The sequence below is a fragment of the Exophiala mesophila genome (genome assembly GCF_000836275.1).
Source record: "Exophiala mesophila strain CBS 40295 unplaced genomic scaffold supercont1.4, whole genome shotgun sequence".
Lineage (NCBI taxonomy): Eukaryota > Fungi > Ascomycota > Eurotiomycetes > Chaetothyriales > Herpotrichiellaceae > Exophiala > Exophiala mesophila.
In genome coordinates, this window is record NW_015622507.1 from 2,756,664 (window position 1) to 2,773,943 (window position 17,280).

The 17,280-nt window shown below is 50.5% G+C and overlaps 6 protein-coding genes across 6 annotated transcripts; 3 read left to right on the forward strand and 3 right to left on the reverse strand.

Annotated features, from left to right (window-relative positions):
* Window positions 1-583: 583 nt before the first annotated feature.
* PV10_06123 (uncharacterized protein) lies at window positions 584-1,826 on the forward strand (the record flags this gene model as incomplete). The annotated part of the gene is made up of 2 exons (XM_016370886.1): window positions 584-1,766; window positions 1,813-1,826. The coding sequence occupies 2 exons, from the start codon at window positions 584-586 to the stop codon at window positions 1,824-1,826; spliced, it is 1,197 nt and encodes a 398-aa protein (XP_016223179.1).
* A 215-nt stretch (window positions 1,827-2,041) lies between these two features.
* On the reverse strand, window positions 2,042-4,139 carry PV10_06124 (uncharacterized protein). The gene is made up of 4 exons (XM_016370887.1): window positions 3,688-4,139; window positions 3,502-3,639; window positions 3,165-3,452; window positions 2,042-3,111 (listed from the first exon to the last, which is right to left on the reverse strand). The coding sequence occupies exons 1-4, from the start codon at window positions 3,823-3,825 to the stop codon at window positions 2,191-2,193; spliced, it is 1,485 nt and encodes a 494-aa protein (XP_016223180.1). The 5' UTR covers window positions 3,826-4,139; the 3' UTR covers window positions 2,042-2,190.
* Window positions 4,140-5,715: 1,576 nt separating this feature from the next.
* On the forward strand, window positions 5,716-6,720 carry PV10_06125 (uncharacterized protein; the record flags this gene model as incomplete). The annotated part of the gene is made up of 2 exons (XM_016370888.1): window positions 5,716-6,286; window positions 6,348-6,720. The coding sequence occupies 2 exons, from the start codon at window positions 5,716-5,718 to the stop codon at window positions 6,542-6,544; spliced, it is 768 nt and encodes a 255-aa protein (XP_016223181.1). The 3' UTR covers window positions 6,545-6,720.
* Window positions 6,721-8,011: 1,291 nt separating this feature from the next.
* Window positions 8,012-9,443, forward strand: PV10_06126 (uncharacterized protein; the record flags this gene model as incomplete). Its single annotated transcript, XM_016370889.1, has 1 exon — window positions 8,012-9,443. The coding sequence occupies one exon, from the start codon at window positions 8,012-8,014 to the stop codon at window positions 9,287-9,289; it is 1,278 nt and encodes a 425-aa protein (XP_016223182.1). The 3' UTR covers window positions 9,290-9,443.
* Window positions 9,444-10,459: 1,016 nt separating this feature from the next.
* PV10_06127 (uncharacterized protein) lies at window positions 10,460-12,650 on the reverse strand. Its single transcript, XM_016370890.1, has one exon. It carries the CDS (start codon window positions 12,239-12,241, stop codon window positions 10,547-10,549), a length of 1,695 nt encoding a protein of 564 aa, XP_016223183.1. The 5' UTR covers window positions 12,242-12,650; the 3' UTR covers window positions 10,460-10,546.
* An 824-nt stretch (window positions 12,651-13,474) lies between these two features.
* Window positions 13,475-15,930, reverse strand: PV10_06128 (uncharacterized protein). The gene is made up of 3 exons (XM_016370891.1): window positions 15,545-15,930; window positions 15,248-15,455; window positions 13,475-15,187 (listed from the first exon to the last, which is right to left on the reverse strand). The coding sequence occupies exons 1-3, from the start codon at window positions 15,818-15,820 to the stop codon at window positions 13,569-13,571; spliced, it is 2,103 nt and encodes a 700-aa protein (XP_016223184.1). The 5' UTR covers window positions 15,821-15,930; the 3' UTR covers window positions 13,475-13,568.
* Between the last annotated feature and the right edge of the window lie 1,350 nt (window positions 15,931-17,280).

The following is a 17,280-nucleotide window of genomic DNA, read 5'->3' on the forward strand; positions in this document are numbered from 1 at the left end:
GCACCTTCACAACATTTGGCCTCTTCAGAGAAACGCGGTTCATGGCAAAACTACTTCGAATCCCTTCGAAGCTCAACCTCAAGGCACTTCTTGCCATGATGTTTGCATTTGCATGCAAGGACATCCCTCCTGGTCATTCCATCTCAGCCACCTCCAAGGAATCTTCAGCCGCTAGATTTGCTGACGCAGGGTTGAGACATGTGAATCTCGCCATTGAGCAATGTGGAGACGATATTCCACTGCTCTGTGTCCTACAAGCTCTAATCCTGGCAACACACTGGTTAATACTCAAAGGCGTTCGAGGCAAAGCCTGGCGAAGCGTCGGAGTTTGCATTCGCCTCGTATTTGAACTAGGGTTGCACACCACTGATTCAGACAACAAACCTGACCAGTACTTGAAAGACGCCGAAAATGGTGTGAAGATGAAGAACGACGACGTGCATATTGGGCTGTATGGGAAATGGACCAATTCTCTAGCCATATGAAGCATATCCCTATCACCATCGACTGGGCGCAACAAGATGTCTATCTCCCTGCCGAGGATGAGAGATGGTTCTCTGGCCTGCCACAGCTGAGTTGTACCATGGCGTCAGATATGATTGACCGATCTAAAAATCTACATGTCGTGGACAATGCCAGTGAGAGAGCGTGGTACATCGTCGTGGCGGCACTCGGTGCTGAGGCGTATGAAATCGGATATCCAAAGGAAAAGGTTAACCGTCGATCAAGAGAGCGTATACTCGAGACACAAGATCAATGGCCAGCGATTTCCAACGCCATCCGTCTTTGTATGCTATTGATCCCGGACAAGCTCAAATTCACCGGCCAGTACCTCGATTTTGGTACCCAGAGCATGGGTTATCAATCTACACGCTCAACTCCACATAATCATAGTGCGATCTATCTCACCACCATGTTATCCCAAGGACCGAATATGATCGCCTTAAGACCTTATGTATTCGAAGCTTACATGAGAAAGCTAATCAGACTAGCTGAAGGCGGAACGCAAGAAACCAACGCATCTATTCCAGAAGAAATGATGTCCAAGATAGGACAATGTTTCAAAGCCGCCGACGCCGTGCTCAACGTACACGCCAACTGTCACGACAGCTATTACAAGTACATTACCCCTTACGTGGCGGCAGTAACGTGGGGAGCCGCGACAGTCCAGCTGCTTCGACATGAACTAGAAGAGGACGAGTCACAGAAAATGGTGATCCGATCCAAATTTGAAGTCCTTCGAGCCACTCATAATCAGTTCATACAATATTGGGGCATGTCCCGGGTTCCCAGACAGAGTCTTGACACGCTCGAGCAACGGCTGGCGCAATTTGCTGTCGCTTCAAGAGATCTGGTGGTAAATAGAGGAGGGGCTAGGGCTAATGTTGCGCCACCAGTTAATGGCGGTCGAGGGAGTAAGAAATCAAAATCTGCAAGAGAGGGACCTAATCGATATAATCATACGGACAGGAGGAATGGCGCAGGAGAACAAACGACCGGTTCAGATCTAACCAACGCGGTCGCAACCGTTGCCGCCGCCTCCTCTAGTGCAGGAGTCTTTCGAGAGGAACATACTCATAACTCTGATCCGTTCCAGCCAGAGGAATTGGGAATAGGATTCTGGGATGCCGCTGACTCCAATATGCCTGAAGTGAGCTTTCCAGATATGGATGCCAATTTGAATCCCATCGATTGGGCATCTTTCTTCACAAATGTCGACGCTGCTGAGTACATCACTGATTGTGTCGACATCTTTTCTGGCCCGGGTATGGGTTAGATAGACCTTCTGGGCTAATAAAAGATCCTTTGAAGTCGCAGGAAGGTAACCATTTACTGTGGTGCGTGGAGAAGAGTGATTAAGATGGTCGTAGTACAGTAGTCGTGAGTATCGTCATATATCACGTGATTAGTATACACCACAACGCAATCAATGCGTAATCAAAAGCATCTACCACCAAACAGTGGATCTAACAGGACAGAAAAGGTGATTGTTTCTTTGATTTCATCCCGCTGGGGATAGATGTCATTATATCTCATTAGACTATTTTGAGGTCTGTCTCCCATCTTCCCCGTAAACTGTATGCTAGAGATATGTAGATGAAGAACCACGGTGATATGCGAGCTGGTTCATGAAATTGCCCAACTGTTCGATACATGTCACGACATGACATGCATATCGAGATCCAAGGTTTAGACGTTTCTAGGCTTCTTGTAATGGGCACCTCGGCCGCGGCGTTCAAACTGGCTCAGCTTGACAATAAAAGCGCCTCGCTCGATGGTGTTGATAAGAATGTTTCCACTGGGGAAGCCGGCATAGTGAGACCAGGTGCCGACAAAGTCAATGATACCTCCATTGGGCAGGTCGTCATCCTCAGGGTAGATATCGAAATAAGCGACCTCCTTGACCGAGTCACCCGTGGGGTCTGATGGGATGGAGCTGACGTCGAGGACACGCAGGCCAGCACCATAGTGGCTCTGGTACGCCAGGCCGTCGAAGATGTACTGGTTATGGTCGATAGAGAAGGACTTGTGCTTGTAGATGCCCGTCTGCACTGGTGCCTCGAGGTTTGTGATGTCGAAGATGTATGTCACGGGGAACTGGTCGGCTGCGGGGCCAGTGAAATACTCCTCGTCCAGCTCGTCGTCCAGCACCAAGTGGGTCTGCCAGTTCAGGTCCAGAACCGCCCCTTGGTGAGTGTACCGTGCGCCGACATACGACGTCTTGGAGATGACTCGGCTTGCATTGACGCCTACTTTATCCGTCACGTCATAGATGGTCAAGGTGTCCTCGTTGTATCCGTAGCAGATCTCCTTGCCTTCGTACCTTGTATCGGGCCCATGGTAGATGACGCATTCGGCATCATGCACGTACCCGTCTTGGCCGGCGCATCCAGGAGAAAATGGGTTTTCAATGTCACTGACATCGACATAGATCAGTCCGGACAGACAGGTGCTGTTTCGCGGCTGGGCGCCCACCACAGTGAACCAGTCGGCTCCTTCAGGACCTTTCACAACGTTGTGGGTTCGCCCGATGGGGAGATCGTTGAACCAGCTTGTTAGGTCGTCAGTGATGCTGAAATTGACAGGCGAGGCTGGGTCGATTTCAAGAAGCTATGTGATTGTTAGGAAAGATCAGGGGGTCTATGGAATGCTTCAATGCTTACCTTGGTCATGTCAAAGATCTGAACACCGTGATCCACGGCTTCGCTACCGATGACCATATAGTTCTTGTGTGTTCGGATTTCGCGCCAGAAGGAGAAAGATGACTGTTGAGGAAGACGCCCTAGGTAGATGAGCTTGCCTTCGGAAGAGACTTCGGCAAAGGCGGTTCCATCTCCCTGTCCAATGGCGACAAATTCGCGACCATCATCAGAAACCCATCCCCAGGAAGAGGAGCCATCGCCCACAAAGCTACCAAGATCTTGATGACTTCGGTAATCGAGGAGGTCAATCTGGATTGGTCAGTGTCGTGGTTTTTCAGTCTGTCTCGAGACGACTTACGTTGTTGCACTTGAATGTCTGATTAGAGTTGCCAGGCTCAACGACGGCGACACCACCCTCACACTTGACGGGACCTTCCAATGGGGGATACTGCCACTCGTTGAAAGGATCTGCTTCATCACGGTGTGCCCACGAGTCCTATGGATGTCAGCGATATAGGTCAGCCTGAGTCACATAGATACGTACAAGCTTTGCTTGCATCAAAACATTGTGGACGTAACCACTTTCATATTGCTCGAGAGTGAAGCCAGACTCTGCGCGAGGAAGGTTCAAGGAAGCCGACGCCAGAGCGGGCGCAAGAAGACCGAAAGCGAAGGACTTCATGGTGAGAGTTTCTTGGGTGTCACTCAAGGTTGAAGTGCTGGGCGAGGGGAGAATCAGGTCCTTTATGCCCCAGTGGGCACAGACGTGTTTATATCTTCCGTCTGTAAGGATAATTGCATGAAATAGACATCTGCTGTGCAACGCATCCCAGTATGTAAATGGATGCCAAGTGCTGTAGATGTGACCTGGGTTGCATTGTTCAACGGCAAAAGGTCCCTCTGAGGAAGAACCTTGCGACTGTCGACCAACGAGATTCTAGAAGAGGAAGTCGACTCATGATGATCTATCTTCCACATGTCCCCTCGGTCCACTCTAGGTGGCAGCGACATAACTTGACTCCACCGAGAAGAGTGAAAGTCTTGGTATATTGAAAGGGTGGGCGGAACTGGAAGTTGCTGAAGTCAAAGACGCTATGTCGACTAGGAGGATGCTTGAAACTAGGGTGTACCCAGGTACAGAAGATCGTTACAGCCAATGGTGAACTTCATAGAAGATCGGATCGACCAATTGGGTGGACTCCGTCGGGGTGGAGCGAGGTGTTCACTGAGGTCTTGGAATTCTTGGGCGCATAATGATCGACATGTCGTGACTATGGGACTCGGTGTCGGCAAGCAGTTGGGATGACATCAATGAGGCTGGAGATGGCACGAGACGTTAATCGATTGTGGCGACACAAGGCTTCAGCGGGAGTAGTCGAGGTATATTAACCTCGTTGTGGAAGGTCGGGGTGGTGGTGAACTTGGCACCGCCAACAGAGTGGAAGCCGGACGAATAAGAATGGTACTGGAACAAGGAAGGGCTGGGCCCTTGAATGCTTGGCTCCTTGTCCGACTTCTTGGTATCGATAGCAAGGTTGCATTTTCTATGATTCGGTGGAGGACACGATACTCGCCAAATAGCATGAGGTTGTCCAGACGACTTGGTGATGTTTAGTAATGACGAGTGGTGCCAAAGGACCCCCGGAGCAAGAGTCGCGCAATGTTTCCCTCCTATCATAAACTCATGCACACTGATGAGACATCAACGAAAGTCTCTGTTGCACCGATACGTGGATGGGGCTAGGGCCGAGGGGCCCGCTGCTAGCCGGGGGCGGAGCTGGCCGACCATCTTGGGGTGGCGATAGATTCGGCTTCTAGAAGGATGCGCGAGGGGGGAGAACATTGCGGGAGAAGTTGTACAGCGGAAGTTACAATTTCATGGGTTGGAAGGTGTCTTGGTGGGATTTGAGATTTCATGGGGTTGGGATTGATGTGATGGTCGTGACTTGATGTCTTTGTGTCTCCTCATGGTAGCTTCTCGGACTCTGATACTTCAATTCTGGAAGTGAAGGTAAAGTTGTCCGAGTACAGTCGGGTGAAGTTACTACTTGGCAAGAGGTGTTGGTTCTTGTTGCTTGTGTAGTAGTGACACGAATGTAGTGTAGTCACTTGGGACAAAAAGGTCTGAAGTGCAGCCTGCACAGTGTCTTGTTGGATCAATAGAAGGCGTGAAAGGACCCTGGGGTAGCATATTAGCGGATTTGTTGGCATGGTCCACGAGACGGCATCAAACTTACAGGATGGATTGGACTGTGAGAGTAGCGTGGAGATGACGATCCCACAGTGCTGTGATGAGAGTTGAGGGTTTGGCGAAAAGATTGGCACGGACAGACCAGCGGAGTGTTTAATCTCTAAACGTAGCTTAGTGATCGGGGGAAGCGGAGGACGTTCAAGTGACGACCTCGGTTACAGCCCCAGCAAATGTACCTTGGGCAATAAATGAGTAGGCTTTGTCTGACTCAATGAATCGGTGTTGGTGATTCCCATCACATGAGCTACAATTTAATGCAAGATGCCGCCGTGATCCGGAGTGATTCGTCTCATGTAGTTGCAACACCACAGGTAACTCACAATGGGTTCTTTCCAAGGTCAGACAATTGTAGTGACGGGAGGGAATTCGGGGATTGGCTTGGGAACAGTCTTGGTGCTTGTGGAAAGAGGTGCCACAGTATGGACGTGTGACATTGGGAACGAAGCATCAGACGAACTTCGACTGCACATTGATAACGGGAAGGTACATTTTCGAGGTGGTGTGGACGTATCAAGTCGAGAGGCAAGCACCAAGTTTATGGATGAAGTTGTCCAGACTAGTGGCCGATTGGATGGTTTGTTCAACAACGCTGGGATCGGGCTCTATGAAGGAGAGATTGCTTCGGATGAGAACTTCAGTCGAATGTTTGAAGTCAACGTCCGGGGAACGTGGAACTTTGCAACATATGCGTTTCGAGTGATGCAGAAGCAAGAACCCCGGGGCAAATGGCAATCGCGGGGAAACATTGTCAACAACTCGAGTCAAGCGGGCATCAAGGGATTTCAAGCAATTGCAGCTTACTGTGGCACTAAACATGCTGTGATTGGGCTGACAAGAGCCTGGGGAGTCGAGTTTGCACCATATGGGATCCGAGTGAATGCTGTTGCTCCAGGTTGGTGATTACCTTGAATTATTTATTGTGCCATTTGGCCAAGTGCTAACATCAAGGAAAGGGGTGATTCAGACACCGGCCCTGACGGCACGGATACGAGATGAACCTGGATGGGTCGACACGATACCCAAGATCCCTCAAGGAAGGTTCGGTGAGACCGAGGAGGTGGGAAGCACGGTAGCATTCCTTCTGGGAGACGATTCCAGCCATATCACAAGCCAGGTGATTCCAATTTCTGGTGGGATAACACCGCATTGATAAATCTAGCGCAACTCAGTGACACCAAGACCGAGGTAGAAAGTAAGCGAGGGATGTTGCGCTGGTTGTTATCTTGGTTCAAGGGATCAAGGGATTCGACCACGAAGCGAAGAGGTCGAGAAGCCTGAGGATTGGTGCAACTATGCTTATGCCTAATTGAGGTAACTCAAAGTACCTACCAGGTATACATGCTTAGGTTCCTTCTTGGCCCTTGGGCATTACTTCGGTTGTTACAAGGTATGGACCTAAGTTGCATACCTAAGGAACCACCTAGCCCGAAGTGTACATACTTACCTGTATCTCTAAGTAGTTCGTCTCTGAGCAATAGGGTTTATCACTTTACTTCTCACTTTTTGCTTATCGTCCGAAGTTACAAGCGATGACATCATCAACTGTTGAGGTCAATGCCTAGAGAGAAGGAACGATTGGAACTTGAATGCATCCTGTTGGTTAATGCTAGGCACGAACTTATTGTACTTGCCTCCCGAGTAATGAACTGTTCCTGCAGTTGTAATGCAGCCTATAGAATTGATTGAATCCGGGCAGCAGCAGAGAAGAGTCTCTCCAACGTGATCAGGCCATGATTAACCCTCATCCCACATTTCTCTCTCTTCTCCCCCTCTCACCATACTCTTCATCACCATTTAGAAGTCTACTTCCATTCTCGTGTCGAAAGAAATATGCATGATTGGAAGGATATATGAATCCACTGTCCTGCTGCCCCAGCCTCTAGCTCATTGCTTGTTCACAGTCTGCGGCGTTCCCGGCTGCGTTGAAAGGTGTGCAGGATAACACGCAGATCGGCTTGCAAGCAACCTCTAGGCCAAGAGACTATGTGCCGTTCAAGCTCCTTCGTTCTCATCCCTCACTTTCCCATTGGACATGGCATTGACCTTTCTGCAGCCAAGACTAAGATCCAAAGCCTTGACCTGTCTGAGGTTCCATTGAATCCCCATTCGTACGACTACTCCAAACCACGTCGTCACTACCACCACTTCCCTACCTTCAACATGACCACCCATTAGACTGGCATCGAGCTGCCACTTTGGACAAAATCAAGATGCAGGTACCATGACACACGTTGATCGTAGCGACATATCATTTGTCGATAAGAAGTCTGTCACCGCCCTCACCTCGATCCCCAAGGTAGGATCTGCCATTTTAGTTCCTAGTTTGAGAAGCTATCCAGAGCTTCCCCGAGCTCCCAGCCCATTACACCGGCCATCTCTCGTTTTGACTTCCTACAAGCTCTCAATTTATTCGCCCACGTGGAACTAGTCAGCTTCTTTCCTCCAGACAAGGCCCTTCCACGAGGATTCATGTTTGCCTGCTCCGCAGCTACAAAACAAGTCTTCGGCCCAGGTTAAGTCATTTTCTTCTTTTACACTTCTTCAGGTTTGTCTTGTCTGGTTCATCAAGCTTGCTCTGCTCGTAAATCAACCTGCATTTCTTCTCGGACCTCCCAAAATGCACCGAGCGTTGAGTGGGATTGCTTTGGCAGCCTTCGTGGCTGACCTCGCGACTGCCATTCCACTTGACACCCGTCATGTTGGAGCCCAACCTTATCTAGTCTCACTGGGACCTCGACCCTACTATCTCGTGCATAATATGACCGATGGTCCATTGAAAGAAAAGCTCGTGTCATGTGAGAACAAACCTGTGAGCATCAGCTCCTTCAGCATTGGACACCGCGGGGGTGGCACCTTGCAGATTCCTGAAGAGTCAGTCGAGTCAACTTTGGCCGGCGCTCGCATGGGCTCCGGAGTCCTGGAATGTGACATTGCCTTTACGTCGGATCTGGGACTGGTGTGCCGACACTCCCTATGCGACTTGCACACGACCACCGACATTCTCCTGCGACCGGAACTGGCGGCCAAATGCACTGTGCCATTCACCCCGGCTAACGAGACGGCGGATGCCGACGCTCTTTGCTGCACGAGTGACATCACTGAGGCTGAATTCATGACACTGTGCAGCAAGATGGACGGATTCAATGCCAGCGCAGAGACGGTTGAGGACTACCAGTACGGAGCGCCCTCGTGGCGGACATCGCTGTACGACACATGCGGCGAGGTAATGTCGTATTCAGGCTGGATCGACTTGGTCGACTCGATCCCAGGGTACCGCAACTTCACACCGGAACTCAAGACGCCGCCCGAGGAGGTTCCGCTGCCGTTCAATGGATACACGCAGGCGCAGTACGCCCGGGATGCGATCCAGGTATTTATCGACAAGGGGATCGACCCCTCACGAGTGTGGATGCAGTCCTTCACCCCGGCTGACATCTACCTGTGGCTGAACGAGTACCCCGAATTTGGGGCGCAAGCAGTATTTCTCGACGAAGACGGCGACGCCGAGGGCAACTACACAGTTGCAGTGGCACGGCTACCAGACCTCAAAGCCAGCGGTGTCAACATCATCTCCCCACCCATCAACTACCTCCTCGAGGTTGGCGGCCCCGACAACAACACCATTGTGCCTTCATCATACGCCACGACAGCCATGGAGGCAGGACTCGAAATTATCGCTTGGTCTTTTGAACGATCAGGCCCATTGACTCTGGTCCGCGCCAATGACGAGTACTACTACCAGACCGTTGCCCCCGTCGTGTCATATGACGGTCAGGCCTATGAGGTCATCGACGTGCTGACCCGTCAAATTGGTATCAAGGGGTTGTTCACGGACTGGTCGTCCACCGTCACTTATTATGCCAATTGCTTCGATCTGCTTGGTCCTGGGTCCTGATCATTGGAATCCCGATCCCTTGGGATTTCACATTGGGCGTACAAAGAGACAGAGAGGATGATATATAAGAGCAAGAACAAGAACTTGAAACAGCAGACCAGAACTCGACGAGTACAGATGACTACAGTGATGTGTGGGTGGTAATGATATGTTGGGGGTTATCCAGTATACATATATATATACATACCTAGTAATATATTATATATGCCTCGAACAGTGCTTTGTCCAGCTCTTCGACAATGACGGGTGTTTTTGACTGTATTTTGGATTTCCTCATTCAGCGCCGAATCTTGTCCTCATCATAGCCTATCTCTCATTATACAACCCGAGCACTCGCCCTCAACTCACCTACTTGCTTCCAAAGCAACAGCAAAGGACCTGATATTATTGCCGGCCAAGACAAGGCGCGGGGTTCAATCTCAGTCACCAGTGGGTGACAAACTCCGTCACCCACCCCAACTTTGGGGTATGACTATTTCTCGACACCCACTCTACAACCAACAGTAACGAGACATCATATCATTGCCATCAACCGATAGCTCTTTGCGTGGACATCAATAATACAGGAAAGTACTGAACAGCATTAGCAGGAGTAAAGCAAAAAAAAAGAAGGTTGTTGCATGGGAAGACTCCTTGCCTGCCAAGCTTGTCCTAGGAAAATCTGTGAAAAGAAAAAAAGAAAAAAAGTGAATGGTCACTACGAGGGTCGAACTCGCGACCTTGGCGTTGAGGGTCAGGTACTTATTTGTACACTGCTATTAGCACCACGTCTAACCAACTGTGAGGTGTTAAGTTAGTTATTTGTCGATGTCTTGGGGTTGATGGGTTACCAACCTGAGCTAAGCGACCTGCTGTGATTGTTGGAAGAAATTCGTCGGGACTAAATTATATAGTTTGGATTTGTGAGGCGCCTGAATTTTTACCATGAGCCAAGACTCTTCAAATGTGCCCCCACTTCCTTGGTACCAGGCATAATTGTACGCCTGGGTACCGATAGCATTCAATGCCTTCTTCCTATAATCGCGAATCTATTGGACCAGTAAACTCTTTATACTGCGTCTAATCCGCCCACTGGAAATCTTTCCCTGCGTGACATGGCCGGACCATAAAGCATGATACAATAGAAACAACGGAGGTGCAGCGGTGAGAATAGATTCAACGAACCAAGAATCATTTCATGTCATTGTCATTGTCATTAAAGCCTAGCTTACAGGGGAACTCTATTGATGTTCCGAGAGGGATCCAAGGATCCAAGGGTTAAATAAAACCTCCCATATCTGCATCATCCCTTTGTATTGGCTGCTGTGGTTGTCGCTGTTGAGGAGGTCTTGTCGGTGAGTGAGACGGAGACGGTGCCAGCGGCATGGACAGCCTGTCACGAGATTGACGGTTGCTGTAAGCCCAATCATGTCGGTGGGCTTCAGGGTATGGAGTGGAATATGCAACTCCAATCTCTTGTTCTCCTGGGGTGTGCTGATATAATTCATAGGGTGATTGCTGCATGCGAGAGGGTGGAGAGGAGCCTTGATAGTGGTACGACGATCGAGCAAGACCGATATCGTCCTGGTCATGATATTGTTTGTTGTATGGGGATTCATCACTCCAGTCACTTCCATTTCTCAATATCCCTGGCCGTGAAACAGGCATACCTTGACTGTGTGCGAGGAGATTATCCCCTTCACCTCCTAGCGCATCATTCCTGCCTGCAAAGTGGGCTGGAGCGCCCGGAATGGCGCCAGTGTAAGCAGTGGCGGAATGGTTGAGTGACGATGTACCCTGCGCGTTGGTATCGAACACGGTGGTTGGATCTAATTTGCCTGAGGAGTTCATTTTGTAACTGGGGTCTTTGTGTCGATGTTTCCGATCCCGCCATAACCACTTGGTTGCTCGTCCAGTAGCCTTGAACATGTCCCAGGGGTTGAATGAGTCGAATATTGCTTTGAGCCCCAGAAAGCCACCCTGGTATGAGTGAGAGGAGGAGGTTTCACCTGAAGCGCTTTCAGACACAAAACTTTTGGAGCCGATGGTATATGGTTTCCAACTAAAGGCCCAAAGATGAAGGATGGCGAAGAAGGCCATTTCGATGCAGAGCAGCATGGCGGGTATACCGACTTTTAGATCGGGGGTTTGAATAGTGTTGTTTGGTTTGACGGCGCCGGAGCTGGTGAGGAATGAAATGAGGATGGTCTGCCAGAAAGAAAGAAAGATGACGAGTTTGATGGCAAGAACCTTGAGGAGGGGCCGGTGCTGTTCAATGTCTCGGCGGAGCTGGATGTAGAACTGAATGAGGCAATACATGGCGATGGTGACAGCGACAGCTTCAATGACCATGAGCCAGACATGGGAGAAGGCCGGATTGAGGGAGGAAAGACAGTATCGGTCAAATACCTGTGTGACAACGGCGACGATCGTACAAAAGACTCGAATGAAGCAATACTGGAAAATGGAGACCCAGATGACGTTGAACCAGGTCAAACCACTTCGCGGGGTGCGCAACCATCCATTTTGTTCGCCTCCGGTACATTTCTGGAAATATCTCATGGGCCAGATCCACTTCTTGGGAGTGATCGTTCGAAAGTATGCTTTTTGTTGGTGTAGGTCAGCGGCAATGTAGGCGCAAAGGAGGGAAAAGAAGGAGGCGATGGCGAATGCTTCGTAGCAGTCGCGGATGACTTCAAAGTAGACGCTGTGGTTGTAATAATAGAATGAGAGGAAGGAAACGGCGGCGTATACAGGGACCATGAAGAGAATGCGAATGATGTGTCGTTGTTCCCATGGTCTGAGATAGTGGGTGGCGTGCATGAAGATGAGGAAGAAGGAGACGAGTATGGCGACAAGCGCAAAGGCTGCTGACAGCCATAGGCTGAGATGATGAAGGGTATAATCATGCCATATTGGATCTTCGCTGATGATCATGTCCTCCTCGGTGGTGTTACACACTGGCCAAGCCATGGCGACGCCCACGTCAAAAGTGAGGGCGGGGTGAGAGTAAGAGTCAGGATGTAGGATGGCTCAAGGGTGTGGTTGAGGACAAGGTGACAGCCTCATGGTTTCGTTCGTGATTCTGTGGAGAGGGTGCGCAGGAAGCGGGATGTCGATTGCGATTGCGAACAGGGATGGTGAGATGTGAGATATGGGGAAGTGCAGGAGAAGACGGAGAAGATGGAAATGAGCGAGGGTTGCGCTAAGATTGTCCAAGGGAAGGAGCTGAGCAGACGAGAGGCTAAAGGAAGGTGGTGGTGAGGTGGATGAGAATGAGGGTGAGGCGCATGAGACAGCCGGCCTCAAGCTGAGGAATGGAAAGAAGATGGCAGTAGTGACAGTGGGTAAGATGAGACAGAATAGGTAGCGGCTGCGACCTTCAAAGACCCAAGGCTGGAGAGACAGAATCTTGCTGCATTAATGCCCCGCCCTATACACAAGTAGTTAGGGAGGAAGGGGTTTTACTCAGACTTTCTGATCACGTCCTGACTCTGATTCTCTCACGTGTGAGGAGCGCGATGACTGGGGAAATCAAATAACGAATGAAGTGGGTGGGAATTTCTGATCCCTGTGCCCCTTAAGGCAGGGACTTCACAAGTGTGTCACCTGCCGTGTGTGCCGTTCCTGTCTCGTTAAGTACTCCTGTAGGTGAGCACCCACGCACCTGCCGTGAGTCGCAGAGTACGCGCGTCAATCATGGGTCATGTTCCAAGGTTGAGTCAGTTTCATCCTGCACTTGGATGAATTTCGATGGGCGAGGGCGATTGGTACCTCACAATCACTTTGAATTAATGCACAATACCTAAAACCATGTACGAGTACATCGTCGTTCATTAGGCAGGCTTGGGTCAAGACTTGTGGGATGCTTATCATGGGCCAAGCCTTGAATCAAGCAGCAGATGCAGACTTGTTGTAAGCCAGGTGGGGTAAACGGTCAATAGGATAGCCGAAGAGGCCTTATACTGCCAAGGGAACTATCTCCAGGCAGCCCTACAGGCCCCTCGGGCTTCAACGATCCTCCACCCCTTATCCCGCCTTAGGCATGAGGCTCGAGGCGCCCTGAATCAATGAAATGATGGCTTTACTCCCTAACCAAGTATCACCATTTGCACAGGAAGCCTGAGGGTATTCAACGTCCGTTAATGCGTCTATCACTACTGCTTCATGCTGGAGTCACACCCTGTACAAAGTCCAGGATAAATCTCAACAGCATGATTCATATTTACATGCATATCCAAAGACAATAGTTCATACTAATATGCTTGCAACATAGTTTCAGATTCCGTCCGAGAAGCATCTACAATCGACTCTTGGAAGCGGGTGCCTCACAGCAAGCACCCACAGCAGCCTCAGTGGTTGGCTGGTGATGTCGCTCTGCCACCAGGGTGCTCTGGTTGAAGCTCTGCTCACTAGGAGGGACATCCAGTGCAGGGTTTTTGTCAAAGAAGTTGACTGGCTTGAAGCTGACCTTGATGATCTCGCATGGCATGACGGGGAAATCTTCAATACGAGGAACATGGTTGATGCCGAATTGCACCCACACGACAATGTCCTGGTCCTTGACATTGTCCTTGCGATCCGCCCAGCTGCGAACACCAGTGCCGCCACGAGATTGGTTGGTATACCAGCCTCCCGAGTACAGTTCCTTGTCTTGGTGGGTGGTGACGTAGATGTTGTGGTCGGCGAACTCGGCACGCTTGTGATGGTACGATGATGGATGCGCCAGGATCTTTTGGAAATCTGGCACGTGGATCTTGTATGCAACTGGCTTGTTGTTAACAGGGTTGCGCACACTGGGGTTCTGGATCTTGAAGGTTCGGTTGAAGTTGGTGTTCAAATCGAGGCCACCAGCTTGCTCAACCACCGTCTCGGACACGGTGTATCCGGTTCCATGAGGGTTCCAGTCCTTGTCGATGGGCATGGCGTGTGCCTCGTCGTACACGACACGGTTGTTGTGACCCTCCAACATAGGGTCGACCCGGAGAGAAAAGATGTGTTGATGATGCGCGGCCAACACACCGGGGTGAACCACTGTGCCAAAGGGAACGCCAACCTTGTCGAGATCATGATCGATAGGTTGGGTGCTGAGAATACCGGTGGCGCGCACTTCATAAATGAGCTCACCGGCCTGGTTGAACATAAACGCCAAGATGTATTCATAGTTGGACACGGTGATGATGCTCTGCAAGACAAGCTCGCGGTTTCGCACCACAGCAGCACGTCCGGTTCGGTAGTTGGTGTGCTTCCAGCCAATGCCAGCATCTTGTTCATGTACGCACACGCAGTTCTCTAGATTAGTGGGCGTACCTTTGTCATCGGCAATGTACGCCGACAAGTACTGGATGTGTCCGAGACAATCGCATCCCAGCTTCAGGTTGTTGGCCATGGCACCAGCACCAGCATCGCCTAGATCAAAGGCTTGCTTCTTGTGGTATGGTCGGCGAGGGTCGGCATAGGGGATCGACATGTCGGAGAGGGAGAGGCGGTAGAACAACGGGCGGGAGTCGTATCGCACATCATACAAAACCATGCCCTCACGGGCGTTGTAACCCACACGGAAGGACCATTTTTGCCACTCGAGCAGATGTCCTGTCTCGCCGGTGGGAGTCAAAGTGAATGAAGCGCCCTCAGGCTGGAGGACACGTAGGGGCTTGATGTCTGTTCGTAGTTTCTGGGCCTCCGAGATATACTCGTTGGGTGGAACTGCTGTGTATGGAACGGGATCGTGGGTGGTGTTGTCAGCACCAGTGGGCATGTTCTCAATGCGAATGACGGTATAGTTGTTGCATTCGATGATGGGGGAGATGGATAGAGGGAATGCATAATGGTTGGAATCCGCTTCCCCTGGGTTGGCGGGATCTCTCATGTACAAGAAGACTTGATACAATCTTTCGTCGTCATTGACACCATCAGAACCTATCAAAGTCAGCCATGTATGGACTTGATGTTAGGCGCTTATTCCAACATGTCACATACCGTAAATCCATGGGTCAGCACAGAGAACGGTGCCTTCGGGTAATTGCAGCTTGGCGAGGGCGGCCTGGACGCCTGGATCCGCGAGAGCATTCTTCTCAACCAAGAGAATCTCCTCATAGTCCGCATTGCCATGCAGGTTACTGCCCAGGCGGACATTTCTCTCGACCTTGCCTGCAGACAGGTCTACCACTGCTTCATGGAACCGTTCCTAGAGGTTGCATGTCAGCATCTCTTAAGTTTCCCAGAAAAGGGCTAAGGTGTGTCGTGTCAGCTGAGGTTATGCAGGCTAAGACTTACAGTGTTGCGGATGTAGTACGAGACAAAGGCTTTGCGGGCAATGAATGGTAGCGAGGAACCACTGTGCTCGGCCTCGAGGTAAGGGATCATCTGACTCTTGGGAGGTTCATCGAGAGTGATGGTCTTGAAGCGAAGGTCAACCTTGGTAGGCCATACTGAAGCAATGAGATCAGCAGTGGTGGATATCTCCGAAGCCGTCAATGGGGCAAAAGGATGGTGGATCGTCTGTTTGCCACTGACGGGCTCAGCGCTGAAGTCTTGGGAGACAGCAGACATGTTGAGGGAGCGTGAGACTGTGGTCTGTGAAGGAGAAGGAGGGATGGAGGGATGGAGGGATGGAGGGATGGAGAGGAGAAGTGAGGCACACAAACCGATGACATTGAACAAAGTTATATCAAATTCAAAGAACCCCACGATGGTGGTCGGCACACAGCCAAGGGTCAGGGTGGTTGCGATAAGGTGAGATGGCGAGATGGCGAGGGGGTCCCGAGGGGCCAGGGCGCAGTCTGTCCATCCAATCATTTGCGTAAGCGCGGCGGGTCATCGTTCTCAGTCTTTGGTCCGGTCCCTGACCGTTGGTGAGTTTGCAATGGATCCGGAACAGGAAACAGAGACCATTGATAACTCTCGAGTCTGCTCCTCTCAGTGAAAGGCAAATGCCCATCATTGGTGGAAGAAAGATAGTTGTCCGGACATCGGTGTTGGTTGAATTTCTGTCGTGGTGTTTTGTGTTCTGACCTACCGTTCCTACCTCGGATGCCAATTGGCATATTGGAAGTCACGGGAGCAACTCTGGGCACTTGCTGGCAATTACCTAAGAACTCAACTTCCACACTCATCATTACAATGCCGGGTCATCATCCATAGCCGTCGTCAATCTCACTTCTGCCGACATTTCTGTAGATATCTTACTTCCCCTGCTATAATTCCGGTGATCAACGACAAATTCCTTCCAGCGCAGAGTAGTAAGTAGCTGAGTCAGTCAGGACTTCAACTCGAGGGCCAACAGGTCAAGTGGAATCCGTCGCTATCAAACAGGGATTGCTTGGCTGCTAGTCGGCTATGGCTAATGAGAATTAGCGCGGGGTTGGCCTCTCACTTAACCCTCCGCTTTAGGCATGACTACCCGAACATGCAATCAGATTTCTTGGTCCCATTATTACAGATCAATGCTAGTTCCTCTATAGGGCTGCTCATTCTCTTTAGACTACTCCGTAACGCTACTCACCTTGATGAGTATTGAAGGGGATGCCATCGTGATTACGCTCTGCTTAGCCTGCGTGATGATATCTTTACGGCATCGACATCTGCAGGGCTAGGCAACACGAGTCCTGAGCAAGTCGGAAGGCTGCGGATTGAGAGATGTGTCTGAGAGTCAAAGAATCGTCGGGTGTTTGTCTCTTGTTGGAAAAACGTGGTGTCTGCCTAAGGGGCACTTTTCGTGGGCTGCACCTGCGCTCGCCCGCAATTCTGGCGGTTTGACCAAGTTAGCAAAATAAACTTCTGACTGACCACTATAATCATGCATGGATAGCGTCGATGGTTCAGTCAATGTGCATTTTCCAGGGGTCACAAGCGTCAATTGAATGTCTGATTAAATGATTTCCTCATTGGAACAGGTACGGCAGAGTTATAGATATAGGATTTGGCGGACTCAACGCTGTAAACTGGGATCTAGGGACTTGAAGGTCACGTGTCGATTTCCACCCCCCCCCCCCCCCCCCCCCCCCCCCCCG

Coding starts and splice junctions, on each gene's coding strand:
- PV10_06124 (XM_016370887.1), bottom strand. CDS start 3,825: ATGAAGTCCTTCGCTTTCGGTCTTCTTGCGCCCGCTCTGGCGTCGGCT. Junction 3,453..3,501: donor AGACATTCAAGTGCAACAAC/GTAAGTCGTCTC, acceptor TGACCAATCCAG/ATTGACCTCCTCGATTACCG. Junction 3,112..3,164: donor AGATCTTTGACATGACCAAG/GTAAGCATTGAA, acceptor ACAATCACATAG/CTTCTTGAAATCGACCCAGC.
- PV10_06127 (XM_016370890.1), bottom strand. CDS start 12,241: ATGGCTTGGCCAGTGTGTAACACCACCGAGGAGGACATGATCATCAGC.
- PV10_06128 (XM_016370891.1), bottom strand. CDS start 15,820: ATGTCTGCTGTCTCCCAAGACTTCAGCGCTGAGCCCGTCAGTGGCAAA. Junction 15,456..15,544: donor CGTACTACATCCGCAACACT/GTAAGTCTTAGC, acceptor TGCAACCTCTAG/GAACGGTTCCATGAAGCAGT. Junction 15,188..15,247: donor TGCTGACCCATGGATTTACG/GTATGTGACATG, acceptor TGACTTTGATAG/GTTCTGATGGTGTCAATGAC.